We start from the raw sequence: 23,105 nt of genomic DNA, 5'->3' as shown, positions 1-23,105 counted from the left end.
ACTCTAGACAACTGTGTCAATCCTTCGAGCCTGCCACTCTAGACAAACAGATCCTTTGGACTCCACTTTCAATTCTGCAGGCAAAATAAAATTCATTTATTACTTCCAAATCAAGAACGAACTTCCTGGATGTAAGACATAAAGAATGCAGCTTACCTGGTGTTTGTCAACAAACCAATGTGCTTTAATCGAAAAACTCAACCTCATTCAAAATGAGGGCAACTCACACCAAGTCTTCCAGCCACATTCCTGGCTCCATGCAACATCAAGGAGGAATTCCAATTTCAACAAAAATTACAAAGCAAATCCTCTGTTGTATAGATTACTGGAAGTGGACATCTGATACTTCAAGTCCTCGTGGCTCGGAATAATTTTATTGAATCCCAGCCTCCCATTCACAAATAATTCAGACATGCCTAGATTACCAACACTCTTGGTTTCATCCCAACCACCCCAACGGCCATGGGACATGTTCAAATTTCTAACCTGTTCAGGCATCACTTGTGCAAATGGAGATGGATTGTTGGGTGGGGATTGACCAAGAAGCATTGATGAAATATTGTAGGCATCGTCTGGGGGAGAGAATCTATTCCTGAAGTGATCCAGGAACCTAGGGTTCTGTTTGACAGAAATTGGTTGCTGCATCAACATCTGAAGCTCCATATCATGATTAAAAGGACCAAGATGTGGCAACAAAGCTGGCCTCATATCAAAGCCTGAATTATTCATCCTCACTGCCTGGATCCCATTACCAGCTTCCATTGTTGCAGGATCCATGAATTCAACATCAATGGAGCCGCCTGCATTCCTAGATAATGGTGCAGAGTTTTGTAGCAAATGGTTTGCTGCAGAATAATACAATGTTACAATTTGCCAAAGAGGAGAACCGCATAAACCATCACAAGTCAAATAATACAAACCATCACAGTTCACTGCCCCATTAGCAGGAAACCCTGGTGGTACTGATCTGCTTGGAAGTGAAAATCCTTGTGGAGATGTGGGAACTTTGGAAACTGCAACAATGTATTACAACAAATAAGTTTCAAAGAATGATAGAACCAAAAAAGAATTGGGATCCAAGGAATTTCTATACATATTTTGTTCCCTTCTCCTCATACTTCTGCCATGAAAACCTCATTTAACAGAGAGTGGCTATGAGAAATTGAAAATTCAGGCCCTTTAATGTTCCCAAAACTAGTTGAAATCCAGACAAAAACTTTATTGTAACAAGGCTTCACCACGATGGCAAAACCACAATATATTTACTAACGTAAAAAAGAAAATCACATCACAAGAAAGAGAGTAGAGAATAAATGTCAAATTCGACAATAGCTCACCAGAAAATTTAGAAGCTAAAAAAGGATGGCTGCTTAGAGAACTATTGGATTCCAGAGAACTACCATTTGAAATATCATAATGTCTGTCCATGCAAAAGTCCTTTTTCTCATTAGAATGACAAAAACTAGATGAATTGCAGATTGCATCAGCAACCGAATGCCCAAAATTAGACTCTTGGTTAAAGAAATCATCCTGTCTGGCAAATGAGAACCTTGACTGATTGCTATCTTTTACTCTTCTTAAACTTGGTATTCTCAGGGAATTATGCTGTCTATCAGTTTCAGCTAGCAACTTAACTAAACTCTGAGGTGATGTCAATGTATCTTCCCATGCATCAAAATCCATAGACAGAATACTTGAGATAATGCTGCTTTCTCCTATATCCGGGGCAACTTTATTGTTAGCATTGGCTTCAAAATTATCACATCCTTCCAAGTACTTCCCTAATCCCACGACTGGCAAGACATTAGAATAGTTAGAAGTCCCATCCATTTGCACGCAACTTCTAGGTTGATTGTCACAGAACCCATTGGACAGCACTGACTGGCCAGATCTCAAGGGAAGAGCAGCAGCTTCACATTTAATGTGTGCGGTGCTTGGATAGGCATCAACAGAACTCTGATGACTAATCTCATCCTGCTTCCAAGAATGACATCTTGACTCTTTCAAATACTGCTCTGAAGAAAGTAGACAAGACAAGGATGGTAGATTATTGGTGTCTCCAGAAGCTGTGAGCTGCTGATCATTGAAACTTGATGATTCCTTCACAACCGAGTTTTCCCTTAGTGCTGGTAATGCCGAAGACTTCATAAGTAAGTCCATATCTTGTTGTGAATATTGACTTAAGGGTTTATGATCATAAACTGAACTTTGTGAAATGACTGGATTAGAGTTCTCATTCTTAAGATGGCTATCAATGCTAATTGACGATAATGCAGAGCATAATCCCTGAATGTCTCCATCCGGATGAAAATTTTCATCTTCATGCAGAGCAGTACAGGATGGTTTGGCAAGTCCTGAAGAGCTTGCACCGGCAGGTGGTATAGTAATATCGGTAGACATCACAAGGGTAGGATGCAGTTCGCGACTTCCTTCAGGTATCATGGTTCTTTTAACATCACTATATTTTTTGGTGCTCACAACTTCAGATCCAAAAACTTGGGGACGAGTTGATGTTTCAGGACCCAGCGTTCCACCTGAACCTGACAAATTTGTCACCAGTGGTGCACCAGAAGATACACACGTAACCCTAATACCAAAATTAAAAGACAAATGAGATTAAAAAATTAGGATGACAAATATACAGAAGATGCAATTCTCATGCTATATAACACCAAATCTTATACCATGAGGCCAGTGCAGGAGTATCACTATCGGCACAAGATCCACTATCACAATTTCCAATATTCCGCTGTAAAGAAATAACATGTTCTATCAAGTTGTGAGCAACAGCATAAATCAACTCCCAGAATTTGAACATATCACGTTAATTAAAACTTCACCAGATTTTGAAATGCTTTTGACTTCATATTAGTTAAAAAAATTAACCATCCGCATACCTATTTCACCTAATAGGAATCGGGTTATATCATATAATGATTATCCAAAACTCAACCACCAATGATAAAATTACTTTGAGACAGAAAAAACACTTCAGTCTTACATTTAAAGAACTTTTGGAGTCGAGTTTGACTGTTGATGATATGTTTCTATCAGTATACTCATCCACAGGGGGTGGTAAGACATTTCCTGAACGCCGATGCAAATTAATCGTAGCGCCAACAATTTGCTGAACTTTACTCCTTCAACATCATAATGAGTTAATTTTCATTAGATAAACCTATCAGTAAATACCAAGGAAGCAAGCACAAATGTACCAGAAGTAATATAATTTAATTGATATCAGGTAAGGTAGATAAGTTGTGTGAGAAGGGCAATAAGTAGAAGGCCAAATAAGAAGTTACAGTCAAAAACAAAAAATACAAAGCCTTAAATAGTCTTAAGAGTTAAACAACTAGCATGCAGCATAAGTACTGTAACAAACTCAACAAAAACAACTAAGTCTTAATCCAAAACTTAACATTATTCCTAAATACCATTATCATTGCCATTTTTATCTCGTTATGGTCCATATACGTAACTCCGCCTAAGTAGTTTGCGCTTAGCCAGTCCCAAACCCGGATAAAGGAGGAGGATTGCGGTAGGTGATAACCAACGTAAAAATTTCGTCATATCTTATGATATGGATTCAAATAATATAAATGTTAAGGCGTCCTCTACTTACGACGAGCTACATCGGAGCCCGGGTGTAGTGAGAAATATGCAAGAGTGTATGGCGTTCACCGAAAGCGACGCGCCATGCCGACTCCCAGGTGTGGTGTTAAATGAGCAAAGGTTCCCACATCATGGACGGGTGTGGATAAAGAAATTAGTACATAGGACAGATAGTAGAACAGATAGTAGAATGGAACACCACATGAGCATAGAGAACAATAGAAGATATCATAGAAGGAGATCAATTAGGAAGAAACATGATAGGAGGAGAATCAGGGTTGGTACCTGGAATATTGGATCACTTACAACGAAACATCCCTTGGTTCATGATGTTTGCGGATGATATAGTTCTGATAGATGAGAAGCAAGGAGTTAATAGAAAGCTAGAGCTTTGGAGAAGTACTCTAGAGTCAAAAGACTTTAAGTTAAGTAGAACAAAACAGAATACATGCATTGCAAGTTAAGTGAAGGCCGAACTGGTGATAGGGAATGAGTTAGTTTGGATGGAGTGATACTGCCCCAAAGTAATCACTTTAAATATCTCGGCTCAATCTTTCAAGTAGACGGGGGATGTGAGGAGGATGTTAGTCATAGGATTAAAGCCGGATGGTTGAAGTGAAGACGTGCCACTGGAGTTTTATGTGATTGCAAGATTCCCAATAAGTTGAAAGGAAAATTTTACTATACAACCATACGACCGGTCATATTATGTAGTAGTGAGTGTTGGGCACAGAAGGAGTCGTATGTGTCTAAGATAAGAGTTGCGGAGATGAGAATGTTAAGATGGATGAGTGGCCATATTAGACTAGATAAAGTCCGTAACGAGAGTAATAGAAAAAAGGTAGGAGTGGTACCAATTGAGGATAAATTGAGAGAAGGAAGATTGAGGTGGTTTGGTCATGTGAAGCGTAGACATACGGATGCTCCAGTTAAACAAGTAGAGCACATTAGGGTAGAGGATAGAAAGAAAAGAAGGGGTAGACCTAAACTGACTTGGAGGAGAGTAGCACAACATGACCTAGAAGCATTACACATTTCCTAGGATTTTACCCAAAATCGTTTAGAGTGGAGAAAGAGAATCCATATAGCCGACCCCAAATTTTTGGGATAAAGGCTTAGTTGAGTTGAGTTGAGTATGGTCCATATACGTCCTTCATGTAGTTTAATAAATGCCCAACAATATGAAATAACATTAAATGACCATACCTTGTAAATGCAGAAACTAAATCATCTTTTGTAAAACTATCTTCCTCAGCACCATACTCATGCAAATATAAACAATCTGGAATGCTGCAAGGCTGGACCAACATAAGCACTAATCAAAACAATATCTAGGATGGCTCAGTTCTTGGTTTGCAAACTCATAAAGAACAATTTTGAACATATTAAGGTTCTGTTTTTAATTGCAGAAAATATATTTTTCATACTTTTTAGTGTTCAGTGCCCATAGGAAAATTGGTAAATTGGACAATTAAGTCATTACAAAAATGACTACATATTTTTACAATGGGAGGTCATTTTCCAAACTTCCACAAAACTCATAAAAGGTGAAGAAGTTTAAAAGCGAGCCATATAACCACATAAATACAAGACCACCAGGCACCAACTAACATCAGTGATCAGCCATCACAACCCACAGCACATAGGCCACCATGAGTCCCGTAAACATTGCAAATTACCTTTTCTATAAGTTTAGTCTATTCAACTACAAGTGGAAAAATATGAAGCTTAAATTCACCAAAACATTTTCAGTCTTCTACTAATATATATATATATATATATATATATATATATATATATATATATATATATATATATTTCTTTAATGTAAACCAACTACTAAAATGTAATTGCCACTTGATTTTCAATGTTACAACCAAACAGTTTTAGTGTAAAATAATTCATTTTCTAAAAAACTATTTTTCACATTGAAGTTATTTTCCATGAAAAATTTGAAGCCTAAATATTTTCATATTTTCTAATCACCAACAAAAGATGCCTTGTTCTTTCCTTAACAATTCCTCATCTATAGTGAACCTCTCATTCTTTTGCGTGTGGTATACATACCATGTTTTTAAGCCATGCATGGCAGTACTTGGTGGTTCCAAAACATGCCCTGCAAATAAAACTTGTCATCAATTGTCAAAGAGAATCCAAAAATAGCAAGTTAGGCAGAAGAATATGTTCTTACCTTAAGGTTCTTCCTTCTAAGACAAAACTGTGCACTGACTGAATACAGCGAACAGCTTCCTCCTCTTTCCCATATGTTATATACCTAACCATTAGAAAAGGAAACCACTTTACATGACAGCATACCCCAAGCAAGGTTCAGCCCAAATGAAAAACAGAGTGAAACAGAGAGGGAGAAAGAGAAAGAGTTTGACAACAAATAGCCCAGGTGCTTACACACAACAACTGTTGTTTGAAGAATGTTGAATAACCCCAGTCGCTGTTCTAGAAATAGACACCTTCAACACCTTTCCATATTGGCCAAAGTACTCTCTTCGCTGAAGAACCTGGCCGCAATGAATTAAAGAACAAAAATTCTGTTCAGATAATTGGAAATTTGATATTAGGAAAAAAAAAAAAAAAGCGCGAAGCAAATAAATGTTAAAACCGCAACAGGATTAAGTAATGTAGCTCACAGCTTCATCTGCAAGGTTGAGCGGTAATCCAATTGTGTACACTAGATTCCTTTGAATAACTCTAACATTGCTAAGATGCATCCTTCCTTCAGATAGTTTTGGCTTTGCCTTCTGTGATTTTAGTTTTCGCTCTGAATTTATTTCAGCAACCAATCTGTGTGCAAGAATGTATTGTCAATTGTGACCCACAACAATGCATTAAACAGAATTGCACAATAATGCATGCAAAGATAATAACCTTTCACAGTTTGCAGCCATTCCCACAATTCTTTCTTTGTCATAGGATGTGCGGCATGCCGGGCAGCGACCCTCAGTATTATCCTTTTCTGCCATTTCCATGATGTGATTCCAGCACCAAACACAAATCTGTAAAAGTAAACGAAAAGATGTAGATACACATGCAAATAACAGGAATTTTTTCAACATTGAGCAAAATACAAGTGTTAATATAATAAATTGCACATGCGGAGATCATATTGTAATGCCCAAAACTTTATCATTGGATAAGTTTAGAGCTCAAACCTCATAACCACATTTGCATGGTTTCAATTGCTGATCTGTCAAATCCATCTCCTCAGTACAGAGCGGGCATAACTTGTCACTCATGGTTGCCTAAGCATTAAACAATACCGAAGTCACATTTGATTAATCATTCTCATTTTATTATTATTTTATTTTTTGAGATATGACATTGTTTCTTATTCTTCACATACACAGAGAGACATGCTAAACACGTTATACAACTGAGGTAGTAAAATCTCACTGCTTTCAGTAAAATTACATTTACATGTTTTAATTAAAACAGCACTTGAAGCTTCTGATAAAACAAAATACTCTACAGGCCTACAGTCATCCTTTAAAAACTCTGAACATAGAACAGAAGCTCCTGCAACGTACATCCCACTTTCTTAGGTGGAATTCAGCTGATATACTTAAGTATCACGATATATTCACCGTCTCCACATCCCTGAATACATTGTGCACTTGATTCCCAAATTTTAACAGAAAATCATTGACTCATTTATAGCGTATACACTCTCTCAGTCCATACAAAGATGACCCATTAACGCTGAACCATAAAGTGCAACTCGCCTCAGCTCGCATTTTTCAAAAGAAAAGTTGTACAATCTTCCATCTTCCCCCTTTTTCTCAGGACCAAACACAGTTTCAAGTTATTCATTCATTCAATTGAATCAAAGTAGAACTGAAAACACTAAAAAGCCTAAAATCCTCGATCTAATCGATAATTCTACATCACAACAAGCGGCATCAATATCCATGAAAACGAAAAATAAAAAAACTAAGACCATCAATCAATTAAAAATGAGAAAGCAAATCTGCATCTGAAGCCGAAATCAGGATCCGAAAATCCGGAATCCGTTTACATTTTCAGTTCGATTAGCTGAAAACGAAACCTAAAAACAAGATAAAAAATAAGTGGAAAGGGAACGGGTTATCAAAATTACAGGTTTTTGCATGCGAAGAACTTACAGAGAGAAATGGAAAAGCAGCGGAACCTGAGATTGAGAGCGTAAGAGAGAGACAGAAGGAGAAGGCGACCTTTGGATAAATGAGAAAGGCAGAGAGTGAAGAGACCAAGTCTTTTTAGGATGGATAGATTTGTTAGTGGTGGTGTGGTGCTGTATACTGTAGCTTTGATGGACGTTTTTGTTCTCTATTGCGCTTCTCACTAACGTAATTTACGTATTTTCCAACTGACACTCTGTTTAGACAAATTTAGGAGACGAAGCTAAATTAAAAAAATATATACATTTCTTATTTTCAATTCTTTATTTTTTCTCTTAATGTTTGGATAGTAAAAAATAAAAGATAAAAAATTAAAATTGATATTAAAAATACAGAGTAAATATGTAATTTTTTAAATATAAATCTAATTTTTTTCTTTAATTTTTTATTTTTTTTATTTAAAAAAATAATTAAAAAAAATGAGAATTATTTTTTTTTCTTTCTTCCTTCTCTAAATAAGAAAAAAAATATATTTTTAAAGTTATTTTCTCTTAATTATTTTCTTTCTTTCTTTTTTAATCTATCCAAACATGGTATTAGTGTTCTCCAAGCCCACACTCAATTCAACAAGACTAGTCTTGGGCTATGACCCAACAAATCATAACTATCTTTTCTTTTGTTATATATATGGGGAAGGGGGAGTTAAACCTGAGTAAGGTATATGCAGCTGTCACTAAGTGCTCAATTTATCATTATGAGTAATTGAATTTCTTTTATATAAATTATTTTTAAAAAAAGAATTTAATTAAATTTTTATTTAGTTATATAATTTTTTTAAATTAAAAAAACTAAAATTTTGTATTGTACTATTATTTTTCTAAAAAAAAGTAATTATATGAATTAAATTATTTCAAATTTTTAATTTTTAAATAAATTGATAATAACTTTCCTACATAATTTTTTTTATTGAGATTCAAATTCAAATTATCATGTAAAAATCATCTCTTATTTTCTATTTAATTTAAAATGAAAGTGAGGGAAATATATTAAATTATATATATTCTTATTTATTCTTTGTATTTCTATTAGAATTTACACTAAAATTTTCATTTGAAAAAAAAAAAATTAAACTCTAATAATACTCTAATATTATTAAATTAAAATTTAATAATATTAAAATATGTAATTTTATTAATTATATGTTTAACTCGGTAATATTTGATAGTAAAATTTTTAATATTGTTAGTTATAAGTTTAACTCAGTAATATTAGACCGAAAGATTTTGGAAAGGCAGGGGCCAGAGGCAGGAGGAGGTTAGGTGTGGCTGTGCTGCCCCTTCCAAATATTTTTCAAAAGTATTTTCAAAAAATTTTAATCGGTATATCAAATTTTAATATTTTTTATTAATTGATCTCTTAAATTCTTTCTTAATTTTTTTTAATATTTATAAAAAAAATAAATAAATATAGTAAATTTTTATTTTTTTTAATTGACCCTCTTTAATTTTTTATTGACGTCTTATAATTTATGATTTACATATTATAATTTAAATTGAAATATTAAAATTATTTATTTTTGTTAAATAAATATAAAAATTAAATTAAAAATTAATTATTCAAACTTTTAAATTTATAAATTAAAATTTGATTGGTAGTTATTATTTGAAATTTAAATTTAAGTCAATCTAATAATTTACAATCACATAACTTAAAATTAGATTGAATTTTTTTTTTTCTGCTCTCCTCTCATTATATGGATAAAATATAATTATATTTATCTTCCCTCTCGTTTAGTTTTCTTTCATTTATTTTATTTAAATTAAAAAATTATTTTATTTATATATATACAAGTAGATAAAATTAATGGTTTCAACTCTTATCTAAATTTTAAATAAATCAAATTAAATATACATTTATTTTTAATTGATATATTTACTTAATTATTTTATGAATCTCTAAATTTTCATGTCTCTTTAATTTTAATAATAATTATTTTTTTTAATCTTAAACTATTTTGCCATATAATCTATATATTTAGTGTTTATATTTTTTTTTTACATTTAAATCTAAGAATTTATGTAAGAATTTAGTATAATACTTTAACATCAACTGATTTTTATTTTTTTTAAATTACGTAACTTGTATTATGAAGTTATATAATAATTAAAACTATAATATTGTAATATTTATATTTGTTATAGAAATTTAAAAAAATATATATATTTTATACTCGTATATATATATATATATAATTTCCAAGCTCCACCTTTGCAAAAATTATAATTTTACTATTTGTAAAAACACTTTTATATGTCAAAATTTTCCACCGAATCTAAACATTATAAAGGAAAATTCACTGTTATTTTCTCCTTTTATTTTCTTTTCATTCCTCCCTACTTTCCTTCCAAACATAGTGTAAAGGCAAACGAATAATTGTAGGCCTCTCCCGAAGTTGCTAACGTAATCCAATTGGAAGATTGTGGAGAATTCTAAAGCTAGAACCTTCTCTTGACCTACGTACCATCAATGCATATGGCTGCCGTTTTGCTCCTTCCTTTTTCTCTCACAAGTATCAACAAAGTGAATCAGTGGGGAACTAGTGCTCGATTCAAAGGTGTTTCATTTGATGTATTCTTGATTCTCGTCATTTTGTTTCTTCTTCTTTGGTTTAATCTGATCTTTTCCTCAACTTTTGGACTCATTTATATAGTTAGCAAACATGGGCAAGTGCTACCCCAAGCTGAGCGAGGAATATCAGAAAGCAGTCCAGAAATGCAAGAGAAAGCTTAGAGGACTCATCGCTGAGAAGCACTGCGCTCCCATCGTCCTTCGCTTAGCGTAAAATCTCTCATTCCATGTGTAAATAAATATATATATATATATATATATGCATACATATAAATTTGTGTGAAAGTTTTGAGATAGTGGTTTGGTGGTGTTGTAGATGGCACTCTGCAGGTACTTTTGATGTGAAAACAAGAACAGGCGGACCTTTTGGGACGATCAGGCACCCTCAGGAGCTTGCACACGAGGCCAACAATGGCCTTGAGATTGCTGTCAGGCTTCTGGAGCCTATCAAGGAACAATTTCCTATCTTGACGTATGCTGACTTCTACCAGGTAGGTATTTGTTGAGTGTTTGTAGTTAGTTCATCATGCATATACGTTGGGTTTCCAATGGAAAATGATGTGTTTCGTCGTTACAGTTAGCAGGAGTTGTTGCTGTAGAAATTGCAGGAGGGCCTGAGATTCCTTTCCACCCGGGGAGACCAGTTAGTGATCGATACTTGTAAACAATCTTCGATATTTAGATGGAATTAGATGTATAAGTAGTACTAAATCAATTAATTCTTGTGTTTATTCAGGACAAATCTAATCCACCCCCAGAAGGTCGCTTACCTGATGCTACTAAAGGTCTGTTTTTTTCTTGTCCAAATCACAACAACATGTATATCTACTTGTGTGTTGATCAAATTTCCTGATGAATTGTTTTCTCTTGTGTTAGGTTCGGATCATTTGAGGGATGTCTTTGGTCGAATGGGCCTCAGTGACAAAGATATCGTTGCCTTATCTGGTGGTCACACCCTGGTATTTTGATTGTTCAGCAAGAATAAATTAAAGTATATATTATAGCATACTATTCTACCATATATTTAATGATTTGCGTTCTTGGATCTTGCACATTTTTATTTTCAGGGTAGGTGTCACAAGGAACGTTCTGGATTTGAGGGACCCTGGACCACCAATCCTCTCATTTTTGACAACTCTTATTTCAGGTAAGACTTCTTTTATGTTTGGGACTATGTTATTTATTGCTTGAATAATTGAGCTTTCTACATGCTACTGTGTGAGCCTAGCCACCAGTTTGAATCTGGAACCCAATCCAAATTCGATTAGTTTAGTCTAAAATTGAAATCAACCCGAAATTAAATCAGAATCAGGTAGTTCAGTCCACTTACAGATTAAAACTTAGATTTGATTAAAATTAGATTGAATGGGAACAGAATCGGATACGCCCTGCCGTCAGGTCCTGATCCCCTTGAACCATTGAACCAGAACCACCCGATCCGTGGCCATGCCTACTACTGTGAAAGTGCAAAGTAGAATTGCTGGTTTTATGAAAAGAAAAACAGGGTGATGAGAATTTGATTCCTTTAAACAGGGAACTTTTAAGTGGAGAGAAAGGAGGTCTTATCCAGCTGCCATCAGATAAGGCTCTTTTACAAGATCCAGTCTTTCGTCCTCTAGTTGAAAAATATGCTGCAGTAAGTGTTTGTTTTTTTTTTTTTTTTTTTGGGGGGGTGGGGGGTGGGTGGGGGGTGACAGAGATAAACAATAAACCGATTGCCTTGGTGGGTTTCTCTTCAGGATGAGGATGCCTTCTTTGAAGATTATGCAGAAGCTCATTTGAAGCTCTCAGAGCTCGGGTTAGTGAAAATTTTGCTTCCAGATCTAGTTATACTGTATTTTATAATCGTACGCCTTATTGTTATATTTCAAAACTTATTTCCAAATTCAAGCGTTGTCTCCATTTTCAGCTATTGTGATGCTGAGTAAAGAACAGAGATGAGACCAGTGGAGCATCTGCTTGGTGTTCAATTGCTGATGGATTGGCTAGTTACTTCATTTCCCTTCAGGCTTGATTAGACACATTTGCAAGTGATTTATATTAGCAGATTTTCCTTAAATAACTCGATCCTACGTGTTTGTGTCTTTGGACTGGATATAGATAAAAATTTTCCTGTACCATCTTCAACAAATGAAATTGTCTGCGCTTCATTATCTTCTTTTTTTTTATTTTATTTTCTTCATTATTATCTTGTTTATGGTAAAAAAAAAAAAACACAGTAAAGCTATCACAACATAAATAAAATTATTTTAAGTTATTTTAATAAAAAAGATAATAGTTAGTATAAATTAGATAAACATAAAAGAAAAAATGAATAAAAATTAAGTGATTATAGAAATTATGTTTAAGTGGTTAAAAAATAAGAACATAAACGTGCATGTGTTGTGTTTAGTGGTTGTGCATGTGGGCAAAGAGTGGTTTATAGACCAGTTATCAGCCTTCCTCATCATTGAAATTATGTTTTTAACTTATATTTTATTCTTTAATGAATAAATTTATATTATATAATAATAAATTAAAATAAGAAATAAAAATAAAAAAGAAGTACTTGTGAGGAAACCAATCACACCCCCCCCCCTCCCTCCAATAGAAAAATTCTCGTCTCAACTTTGAACTTTTGTGAGGCAGAAACAGAGAGAACGATTTTCGTCTCCCGGCCATTTTCATTACCCCTATGTTGTAGTAAGGTATCTAGAAGCAAATCCTTTATTATTTGCAAGTAGAGGGCTGTTAACAGTAAGATGCATAATTTTTTTTAATTTAATTTAATTTTGATTAAATTCAGTAATTTTTTTTTTTTGAGAACAATAATTAATTTTTTTAATGACTGGCATACAATATTATAATCTGACTTCCATTATTTAGTACCAACGTAGAATCACCATAATGCTTGTCGGATCTCTAAAATACAGAGCCCATCTCTATATAATTTATTTTAAATAAATAAATAAACCCAAAAATAATTAAATTTGAGAACACCTATCTGTAACATTTGATTCTAATTCAAAGTATAGTAGAAACGTTAAAATTATTGGGCTGTGAGTCATCTTTTTGGAAAGTTTGGACAAATATATCTTTGATGAAAGGTAGGGCTTCAACAACCCCATAAGGAAGCCACATCTTGTTTTAAGTTTTATAAAATAGATAAAATGGTGTATTTGCTTTTTTTTTTTTTCCCCCTTCGTTTCATGCCATAAAAATATTTTTTTTTCTGTTATAAATTATAATTTTTTTATTTAAATTCCATCTATATAAATAATGAGTTCATAATTTTTTAGTCTTTTTTAATTGGAGGTAAGTGAATTAAAGAACTTTAAATTTTCAGAACATGTAAAAAATTAACTTCTTTAGTTACGATTAAGTGTTTCCTATTTAAAAAGTGAGAGGTCTTTTTTTTTCTTTTTTTAACCTTCCCGGTTAATAAGTTACTTATCCTAACTCATCCTAAAATTTTACTCCGTTGAGGGTAAATAAATTACAGAATTTCAAGTTTCTTTACTTTCTAATAAGTAAGTTATTTATCCTAAATTAAGCAACTTATTTTTTGAAAAATAGAGTTTTCGGGAAGCGATTCATTTTAATTAAATATGTTCTAAACTAGCTAGGTAGTTTATGTAATACCCATAATTTTTAAATTTATTATTTTATAGGTAAATATTAAATTTTATTTTATTTAAATTTTGAAAAATTATTTGAAATTTTTCAAATTTTAGAAATTAGGTTCGATTTTTCGAAAATGTGAAACTTTGATGATTTTTAAAAATTAATTTAAAGACCACGTGGTAAAACTAAAAATATATTTAGTCCCTATGAATTTTTTTGAGTTTTCTAAAATTTTTTCAAAATTTTTTGTCCTCATTTTTTGTCACAGGGTAGAGTAAAAATTCAATTTCGGGTATTTGAATCGAACCGAACCGAGTCGGATAGGCCAAATCAAACCGGCCCTTTTCCTTTTTCTTTCCTTCTCCCTCGAGTGTCCCAACTCCCTCTCTTCCCTTCCCTTTTTCTCTCTCCTCTATACTCCCCACTGCCAGCCGCCGCCACCCGGCCTTTCCCCTCACATCGGCGACCACCCTGGTACCCTTCCCCTTGCCAGCCTCCGCCTGGAATCACTGGAAAATCACTCCAAACTCCTCCCCTGCGCTTGCGCTACTTCATATTTTCCCGGCCCGATTTCGGCTGATCTGGCCACCAATCGGACCAGGTCTTGTCCCAAAACCCATCTACACCTCGAGAGCTTTCCATAGATACCAAGAAATTATAGACTACCCCAATATTTTCAATGTTCCAGACGTATTCCCAAGGTCGAAATTGGCATAGATAAACCCGAACCTTACTTTTTCTTAATTATCTAGTGCTTAACTATGATTAAAAATCTATTAAATATTCGTGGTAGGTTAAAAAATTATAATTCATTTTGTATTAACTTAATAATATTGCTAAGGACCGCAAGAAAAAATTTTAGAATTTTTAGAGCTCATTTGGATAGTGAGAAGGGTTAATTGTAGGGACTAAATTGTAATTTTTCAAATTATGGCCGTTGACTATTTGGATGGGCCCAGGAGGGGCCATGTGATGTGATTGAGTTGTGTATGTGTGACTTGTGAATATATAAGTGTATTTTAAACCCTTTTGCAGGTTGGGTAGGTCCTAGGTATAGGGGAGACTCTGCCGGATTTTCGACACGACCTAGGGTGTCTTTGATCTTTTCTAAACTTATATTGAGTCAAATATATTAAATAATTACAATGAAATTGTCAGGTGAGCCAGGACAGCCTTTCTCCTCCGCCCAGCCACCGCAGTGACCTCGGTTTAAGTCTGTGAGTAAAATATTAATTTTAATTATAATTTCAATATTATTATATGTTCAAGCATGTCCATGCATCACTTATAAATATGTATCTATGTAGTTAAACTCTAGGCACGTTTTATATTACATTATTAATTGATGAAGTGCCATGGATGTTGTTGATGGTAATTTGGAGCAGTGTGCGTGCGTTGGCATGTGTGTGATGTGTGGTATTGGATATGGATAGGATGGGTAAATGCAGCTTGAGAAACACTCGCTGGGACTTAGTCCTTTTATGGATAAGTCGGGGTAGGCATGGCTAGAGATAATCTCGCTGGCCCCCGCATTTGGTTTATCAAGTGAAAGTCCGACTTGAGAGACACTCGCTAGCAGAGGTTGGATTAAGAGAGTTGTATAGGGGATCAGCTCTCATATATGTACTGTTTGAATATTATTGGGTGTGTGAGTGCTCCAAATTGCCTTTTTATTGTTATGATATGGTGTATATAAAAACTTTGATGGTGTTGCATTCCACTCCTTAGGATACATTAGCTCTAGGTAGCTATAAAAATTATAATTAAAATTGGTATTTTACTCTTTGAGTCGAATGCTCACTCCTATTTACCTTATTTTTCCAAGCTATAAGAGGATTACTTATTGTGACTAACCTGCTCCTCTTCTTCGCAGGTCAATTAGTAATATCTAATATATTTTGTACAATTTAGTTAAATTTTAGACTCCACATGTGTTATGAGTATTTTAATCAATTTGGGAATGTAATATAATATTATATTGAATTTATAAGAACATAAATGCATGCATGACTGGATAAGATGAGGGAGCTGAGCTCCCATTGGATTTTATGATATTATGAGTATGTAGAGAGTGAGCTGAGCTCCCCAAATGATTATATAATGTGCTTACAGGTCGGGCAAGTAAAAAATTCTCTGTTGTATGGTACATGTTATGGCCAGACTCTGTTCGGTCGAATTCTTGAAATTGAGCTTAAAATGAGCCTTAGGATTGGGTTAAGGAATAGTTAGGCTTACTATAGGCCTCGGGGGCTTTAGCCTGGTCCAGGTCCTAGTGCCAGTCCGGCTCATAGGTTGGGTCGTGACAAATGTGGTATTAGAGCTTAGGCTCAAGATTCATAGGGAATATATGTCTAAAGTTTTGGGAAGAGTCTAATAGGAGTCACATGCGGAGAATAGGATCCACATTTGTCCTTGCATTATCATCTTTATTTCTAGTTTCTGCTTCATATAATTGTGTGTAAAAATGAGTTTATAGAGCTGTTTAACATGTCATTTTGAATTTTGTGGGTTAATGCTGTTGAATTTCAGGAAATGCATAGAAGTAGAAGAGCTACCACTGCACTAGAGCAAGATGTGCCAGACGAGGTGTTGGCACAGGATGAGGTGCCTACCCCAAGGAGGCTGGGCAGGAGACCTAGAGCTGCTCAAGTAGAAGAGCAGCCGCCACTAGTACAGGAACAATATTTTATAGCCTAGGGTCCTATAGATCTAATGGTAGCTACCCTAGCCGGATTGCAAAGAACCATCGATATGATGGCATAATATATGGTCCACCCTCCACAACAGCAACAACCCACTGCACCAAGTGGGAAACCTTACAAACAAATAATAAATTTTAAGAAGTTGGTGCCTGGTATCTATGATGTAACTGATGATGCTTGCCGGTTTTTAAACTTCTGCAAATAGGCAGGGGTGGAACTACAGTTAACTGATAGGAGATTGGTAGAGTATGTGCAGCATGTATTGGGGCCAGTGCCAAGGCAGCGGATGATAGACTACGTATTACCTCGTATTGAGGGATTATCTTGGACCCAGTTTGTGGAACCGTTCATCAACAGGTTTGTGCTAGAAAGCTTCAGAGACAAAAAATAGTGGACCTTTGAGGCCTTAAGGTAGAATGGTAGATCCATAGATGAATATGCTATAGAATTTTTAGAATTGAGTAAGTATGCCCCGACAGTAGTGGGTACAGAAAGTATGAAGGTAAAGAGGTTCCTGAAGGGGCTGGATAGGAAGTATACAAACCTAGCCATGATATCTGATCAGTCTTTTGATGTGTTAGTTGATCGAACCCGACAGATTAAAATCAACTATACAGGAGATAACAGTGGAAGGGCAAAGAAGAATATAGTAAAGGGTTTTTCAGGTATTCCCTACATGGGTACCACGGATAGTGGAGGCTAAAGTCATTACAGAGGAAGAAGTAGAAACAACAAGAATGGTGGTTTTAAACATTGATCTCGAGGATTCAGACCAGGGTATAGATCCAGCTGTGGTCACAGTTCGGATTATAGCAATTCTAGGTCTGGTTCAGGATCCTCCTTGGCACCCTGCAAGCAGTGTAGAAGAGGACATTCAGGACCTTATATGATGGGTTCAGGAGTATGTTTCCGATATGGCCAACAGGGTCATTTTGCTAGAGAATGTCCCATGTTCAGCGAGCCACAGATAGGGTCACAGGGTTCTGTTGCAAATGTTTCTCGTCAATTGTATCTTGGTGCTTCCAGCATGGTAGTCAGTCAGTTCAGTGGCTAACACGATTGAGGACAAGGAGGACATGGATTTGGAGGCAGGTCAGGAGGTAGAAGTCAACTTCAGGGTTCTGCAATGCAAGGTAGGGGTCGGGCTCGGGTTTTCACCTTGACCCACCAGAATGCTTAGGCTTCTAATGCAGTTGTGGCAGGTATTCTTCTAGTCTGTTCCTATGAGGCTCATGTTTTGATAGATCCAAGTGCTACGCACTCATTTGTCTCCCCCATTTTTGCCATGAGATTGGGTAAGAGTCCTACAACTTTAGAATGCCCTTGTCTATAGCTACCCTTCTTAGCGATAACATAAATGTGGATATGGTTTTTCCGGGTAGCCCCGTGATGGTGGAGGGAAGAATCCTCCCAACAGACTTGGTTCCTTTACCAGTAATGGATTTTGATGTAATTTTGGGTATGGATTGGCTGGCAACTCATTATGCTACTTTAGACTGCAGGAACAAAAAGGTGTATTTTCATATACCTGGTATGGAAGAGTTTAGCTTTGATGGTGACAGAAGCGTGGCTCCATATAACTTGGTGTCAGTAATTAGTGCTAGAAAGATGTTGAGGCGTGGGTGTCAGGGATATTTGGCATTAGTGAGAGATACATCTGTAGAAGGTGTTGATATTGAGAATGTTCCTGTTGTCAGAGAATTTATGGAAATTGTAATGCCCTCATATGTATATATAAATTTGTGTGAAAGTTTTGAGATAGTGGTTTGGTGGTGTTGTAGATGGCACTCTGCAGGTACTTTTGATGTGAAAACAAGAACAGGCGGACCTTTTGGGACGATCAGGCACCCTCAGGAGCTTGCACACGAGGCCAACAATGGCCTTGAGATTGCTGTCAGGCTTCTGGAGCCTATCAAGGAGCAATTTCCTATCTTGACGTATGCTGACTTCTACCAGGTAGGTATTTGTTGAGTGTTTGTAGTTATTTCATCGTGCATATACGTTGGGTTTCCAATGGAAAATGATGTGTTTCGTCGTTACAGTTAGCAGGAGTTGTTGCTGTAGAAATTACAGGAGGGCCTGAGATTCCTTTCCACCCGGGGAGACCAGTTAGTGATCGATACTTGTAAACAATCTTCGATATTTAGATGGAATTAGATGTATAAGTAGTACTAAATTAATTAATTCTTGTGTTTATTCAGGACAAATCTAATCCACCCCCAGAAGGTCGCTTACCTGATGCTACTAAAGGTCTGTTTTTTTCTTTTCCAAATCACAATAACATGTATATCTACTTGTGGGTTGATCAAATTTCCTGATGAATTGTTTTCTTTTGTGTTAGGTTCGGATCATTTGAGGGATATCTTTGGTCGAATGGGCCTCAGTGACAAAGATATCGTTGCCTTATCTGGTGGTCACACCCTGGTATTTTGATTGTTCAGCAAGAATAAATTAAAGTATATATTATAGCATACTATTCTACCATATATTTAATGATTTGCGTTCTTGGATCTTGCACATTTTTATTTACAGGGTAGGTGTCACAAGGAACGTTCTGGATTTGAGGGACCCTGGACCACCAATCCTCTCATTTTTGACAACTCTTATTTCAGGTAAGACTTCTTTTATGTTTGGGACTATGTTCTTTATTGTTTGAATAATTGAGCTTTCTATATGCTACTGTGTGAGCCTAGCTACCAGTTTGAATCTGGAACCCAATCCAAATTCGATTAGTTTAGTCTAAAATTGAAATCAACCCAAAATTAAATCAGAATCAGGTAGTTCAGTCCACTTACAGATTAAAACTTAGATTTGATTAAAATTAGATTGAATGGGAACAGAATCGGATACGCCCTGCCGTCAGGTCCTGATCCCCTTGAACCATTGAACCAGAACCACCCGATCCGTGGCCATGCCTACTACTGTGAAAGTGCAAAGTAGAATTGCTGGTTTTATGAAAAGAAAAACAGGGTGATGAGAATTTGATTCCTTTAAACAGGGAACTTTTAAGTGGAGAGAAAGGAGGTCTTATCCAGCTGCCATCAGATAAGGCTCTTTTACAAGATCCAGTCTTTCGTCCTCTAGTTGAAAAATATGCTGCAGTAAGTGTTTGTTTTTTTTTTTTTTTTTTTTGGGGGGTGGGGGGTGGGTGGGGGGTGACAGAGATAAACTATAAACCGATTGCCTTGGTGGGTTTCTCTTCAGGATGAGGATGCCTTCTTTGAAGATTATGCAGAAGCTCATTTGAAGCTCTCAGAGCTCGGGTTAGTGAAAATTTTGCTTCCAGATCTAGTTATACTGTATTTGATAATCGTACGCCTTATTGTTATATTTCAAAACTTATTTCCAAATTCAAGCGTTGTCTCCATTTTCAGCTATTGTGATGCTGAGTAAAGAACAGAGATGAGACCAGTGGAGCATCTGCTTGGTGTTCAATTGCTGATGGATTGGCTAGTTACTTCATTTCCCTTCAGGCTTGATTAGACACATTTGCAAGTGATTTGTATTAGCAGATTTTCCTTAAATAACTCCATCCTACATGTTTGTGTCTTTGGACTGGATATAGATAAAAATTTTCCTGTATCATCTTGAACAAATGAAATTGTCTGTTCTTCATTATCTTCTTTTTTATTTTATTTTATTTTCTTATATTTTACAGTGATTTAACAATGGAATTATTATTATCTTGTTTATGGTAAAACAAAAAACACAGTAAAGCTATCACAACATAAATAAAATTATTTTAAGTTATTTTAATAAAAAAGATAATAGTTAGTATAAATTAGATAAACATAAAAGAAAAAATGAATAAAAATTAAGTGATTATAGAAATTATGTTTAAGTGGTTAAAAAATGAGAACATAAACGTGCATGTAATTTTTTTAATTTAATTTAATTTTGATTAAATTCAGTAATTAATTTTGATTAAATTCAGTAATTAATTTTTTTTTTGAGAACAATAATTAATTTTTTTAATGAGTGGCATACAATATTATAATCTGACTTCCATTATTTTGTACCAACGTAGAATCACCGTAATGCTTGTCGGATCTCTAAAATACAGAGCCCATCTATGTATAATTTATTTTAAATAAATAAATAAACCCAAAAATAATTAAATTTGAGAACACCTATCTGTAACATTTGATTCTAATTCAAAGTATAGTAGAAACGTTAAAATAATTGGGCTGTGAGTCATCTTTTTGGAAAGTTTCGACAAAGATATCTTTGATGAAAGGTAGGGCTTCAACAACCCCATAAGGAAGCCGCATCTTGTTTTAAGTTTTATAAAATAGATAAAATGGTGTATTTGCTTTATTTTTTATTTTTTTCCTTCGTTTCATGCCATAAAAAGATTTTTTTTTCTGTTTATAAATTTTAATTTTTTATTTAAATTCCATCTATATAAATTATGAGTTCATAATTTTTTAGTCTTTTTTAGTTGAAGGTAAGTGAATTAAAGAACTTTAAATTTTCAGAACAGGTAAAAAATTAACTTCTTTAGTTATGATTAAGTGTTCCCTATTTAAAAAGTGAAAGGTCGTCTTCCTTTTTTTTTTTTTTTTTTTTTACCTTTCTAGTTAATAAGTTACTTATCCTAACTTATCCTAAAATTTTATTTAGTTGGGGGTAAATAAATTATAGAATTTCAAGTTTCTTCACTTTCTAATAAGTAATTTATCATAAATTAAGCAACTTATTTTTTGAAAAATAGAGTTTTCAGGAAGCGATTCATTTTAATCAAATATGTTCTAAACCAGCTAGGTAGTTTATGTAACACCCATAATTTTTAAATTTATTATTTTATAAGTAAATATTAAGTTTTATTTTATTTAAATTTTAGAAAATTATTTGAAATTTTTCAAATTTTAGAAATCGGGTTCGATTTTTTGAAAATGTGAAACTTTGATGATTTTTAAAAATTAATTTAAAGACCACGTGAGAAAACTAAAAATATATTTGGACTCTATGAATTTTTTTGAGTTTTCTGAAATTTTTTCAGAATTTTTGGGCCTCATTTTTTGTCCCAAAGTAGAGTAAAAATTCAATTTCGAGTATCCTGAATCGAACCGGACCAAGTTGGCAGGCCGAATCGAACCGGCCATTTTCCTTTTTCTTTCCTTATCCCTCGCGCGTCCCGACTCCCTCTCTTCCCTTCCCTTTTTCTCTCTCCTCTATCCTCCCCACTGCTAGCCGCCGCCACCCAGCCCTTCCCCTCACGCCGGCATCCACCCTGGTACCCTTCCCCTTGCCAACTGCAGCCTGGAATCGCTGGAAAATCGCGCCAAACTCCTCCCCTGTGCCCACGCGACTTCATATTTTCCCGGGCCGATTTCGGCCGATCCGGCCACCAATCGGACCGGGTTTTCTCCCAAAACTCATCTACACCTAGAGAACTATCTATAGACACCAAGAAATTATAGGCTACCCCATTATTTTCAAATGTTCCAGACGTGTCCCCAATGTCGGAATTGGTATAGGTAAACCCGAACCTTACTTTTTCTTAATTATCTAGTATTTAACTATGATTAAAAATCTATAAAATATTCGTGGTAGGTTAAAAAATTATAATTCCTTTTGCATTAGCTTAATAATATTGCTAAGGACCGCGAAAAAAAAATTAAGAATTTTTAGAGCTCATTTGGGTAGTTTTTACAAAAGGGTTAATTGTAGGGACTAAATTGTATTTTTTTAAATTATGGCTGTTGACTGTTTAGATGGGCCTAGGAGGGGCCATGTGATGTGATTGAGTTGTGGATGTGTGACTTATGAATATAGAAGTGTGTTTTGAACCCTTTTGCAGGTTGGGTAGGTCCTAGGTATAGGGGAGACTCTGCCGGATTTTCGGCACGACTTAGGATGTCTTTGGTCTTTTCTAAACTTGTATTGAGTCAAATATATTAAATAATTGCAATGAAATTATCAAGTGAGCCGGGACAGCCGTCCTCCTCCGCCCAGCCACCGCAGTGACCTCGATTCAAGTTTGTGAGTAAAATATTAATTTTAATTATAATTTCAATATTATTATATATTCAAGCATGCCCATACATCACTAATAAATATGTATCTATGTAGTTAAACCCTAGGCACGTTTTATATTGCATTCTTAATTGATGAAGTGTCATGGATATTGTTGATGGTAATTTGGAGCAGTGTACGTGCGTTGGCGTGTGTGTGGTGTGTGGTATTGGATATGGATAGGACAGGTAAATACGGTTTAAGAGACACTCACTGGGACCCAGTCCTTTTATGGATAAGTCAGGGTAGGCACTGCTCGAGATGATCTCGCTGGCCTCCGCTTTTGGTTTATCAAGAGAAAGTCTGGCTTGAGACACACTCGCTTGCAGAGGTTGGATTAAGAGAGCTGTATAGGGGATCAACTTCCATATATATACCGTTTGAACATTATTGGGTGTGTGAGTACTCCAAATTACCTTTTTACTATTAT

The 23,105-nt window shown here is 34.9% G+C and overlaps 3 protein-coding genes across 4 annotated transcripts; 2 read left to right on the top strand and 1 right to left on the bottom strand.

The window, feature by feature from the left end:
- Positions 1–2: 2 nt before the first annotated feature.
- LOC110633822 (uncharacterized) lies at positions 3–7,893 on the bottom strand. Its single transcript, XM_021782604.2, has 14 exons — positions 7,749–7,893; positions 6,780–6,869; positions 6,496–6,623; positions 6,258–6,411; positions 6,019–6,128; positions 5,804–5,887; positions 5,680–5,728; positions 4,819–4,910; positions 3,002–3,140; positions 2,685–2,749; positions 1,338–2,587; positions 921–1,013; positions 157–845; positions 3–74 (listed from the first exon to the last, which is right to left on the bottom strand). The coding sequence occupies exons 2-13, from the start codon at positions 6,861–6,863 to the stop codon at positions 295–297; spliced, it is 2,799 nt and encodes a 932-aa protein (XP_021638296.2). The 5' UTR covers positions 6,864–6,869; positions 7,749–7,893; the 3' UTR covers positions 3–74; positions 157–294.
- Positions 7,894–10,195: 2,302 nt separating this feature from the next.
- LOC110633839 (L-ascorbate peroxidase 2, cytosolic) lies at positions 10,196–12,505 on the top strand. 2 transcript variants are annotated; one of them, XM_058147542.1, is made up of 10 exons: positions 10,196–10,338; positions 10,435–10,562; positions 10,669–10,843; positions 10,930–10,995; positions 11,089–11,137; positions 11,229–11,311; positions 11,420–11,499; positions 11,886–11,988; positions 12,092–12,150; positions 12,262–12,505. In XM_058147542.1, exons 2-10 carry the CDS (start codon positions 10,444–10,446, stop codon positions 12,278–12,280), a joined length of 753 nt encoding a protein of 250 aa, XP_058003525.1. In that variant the 5' UTR covers positions 10,196–10,338; positions 10,435–10,443; the 3' UTR covers positions 12,281–12,505. The 2 variants fall into 2 exon arrangements, with proteins under 2 accessions (XP_058003525.1, XP_058003526.1); XM_058147543.1 differs by lacking the exon at positions 11,886–11,988 and having other exon boundaries at positions 10,231–10,338.
- Positions 12,506–18,373: 5,868 nt separating this feature from the next.
- On the top strand, positions 18,374–20,275 carry LOC131180177 (L-ascorbate peroxidase 2, cytosolic-like). Its single transcript, XM_058147807.1, has 8 exons — positions 18,374–18,613; positions 18,700–18,765; positions 18,859–18,907; positions 18,999–19,081; positions 19,190–19,269; positions 19,656–19,758; positions 19,862–19,920; positions 20,032–20,275. Exons 1-8 carry the CDS (start codon positions 18,374–18,376, stop codon positions 20,048–20,050), a joined length of 699 nt encoding a protein of 232 aa, XP_058003790.1. The 3' UTR covers positions 20,051–20,275.
- Positions 20,276–23,105: the final 2,830 nt, after the last annotated feature.

This window comes from Hevea brasiliensis, chromosome 5 (assembly GCF_030052815.1).
Source record: "Hevea brasiliensis isolate MT/VB/25A 57/8 chromosome 5, ASM3005281v1, whole genome shotgun sequence".
NCBI lineage: Eukaryota > Viridiplantae > Streptophyta > Magnoliopsida > Malpighiales > Euphorbiaceae > Hevea > Hevea brasiliensis.
This window is presented reverse-complemented; position numbering and strand designations above follow the sequence as displayed.

Coding starts and splice junctions, on each gene's coding strand:
- LOC110633822 (XM_021782604.2), bottom strand. CDS start 6,863: ATGAGTGACAAGTTATGCCCGCTCTGTACTGAGGAGATGGATTTGACA. Junction 5,888..6,018: donor TCAAACAACAGTTGTTGTGT/GTAAGCACCTGG, acceptor TCTAATGGTTAG/GTATATAACATATGGGAAAG. Junction 2,588..2,684: donor ACTCCTGCACTGGCCTCATG/GTATAAGATTTG, acceptor TTTTGGTATTAG/GGTTACGTGTGTATCTTCTG.
- LOC110633839 (XM_058147542.1), top strand. CDS start 10,444: ATGGGCAAGTGCTACCCCAAGCTGAGCGAGGAATATCAGAAAGCAGTC. Junction 11,138..11,228: donor CTTACCTGATGCTACTAAAG/GTCTGTTTTTTT, acceptor CTCTTGTGTTAG/GTTCGGATCATTTGAGGGAT. Junction 11,500..11,885: donor TTTGACAACTCTTATTTCAG/GTAAGACTTCTT, acceptor TCCTTTAAACAG/GGAACTTTTAAGTGGAGAGA.
- LOC131180177 (XM_058147807.1), top strand. CDS start 18,374: ATGCCCTCATATGTATATATAAATTTGTGTGAAAGTTTTGAGATAGTG. Junction 18,766..18,858: donor CTTTCCACCCGGGGAGACCA/GTTAGTGATCGA, acceptor GTGTTTATTCAG/GACAAATCTAATCCACCCCC. Junction 19,270..19,655: donor TTTGACAACTCTTATTTCAG/GTAAGACTTCTT, acceptor TCCTTTAAACAG/GGAACTTTTAAGTGGAGAGA.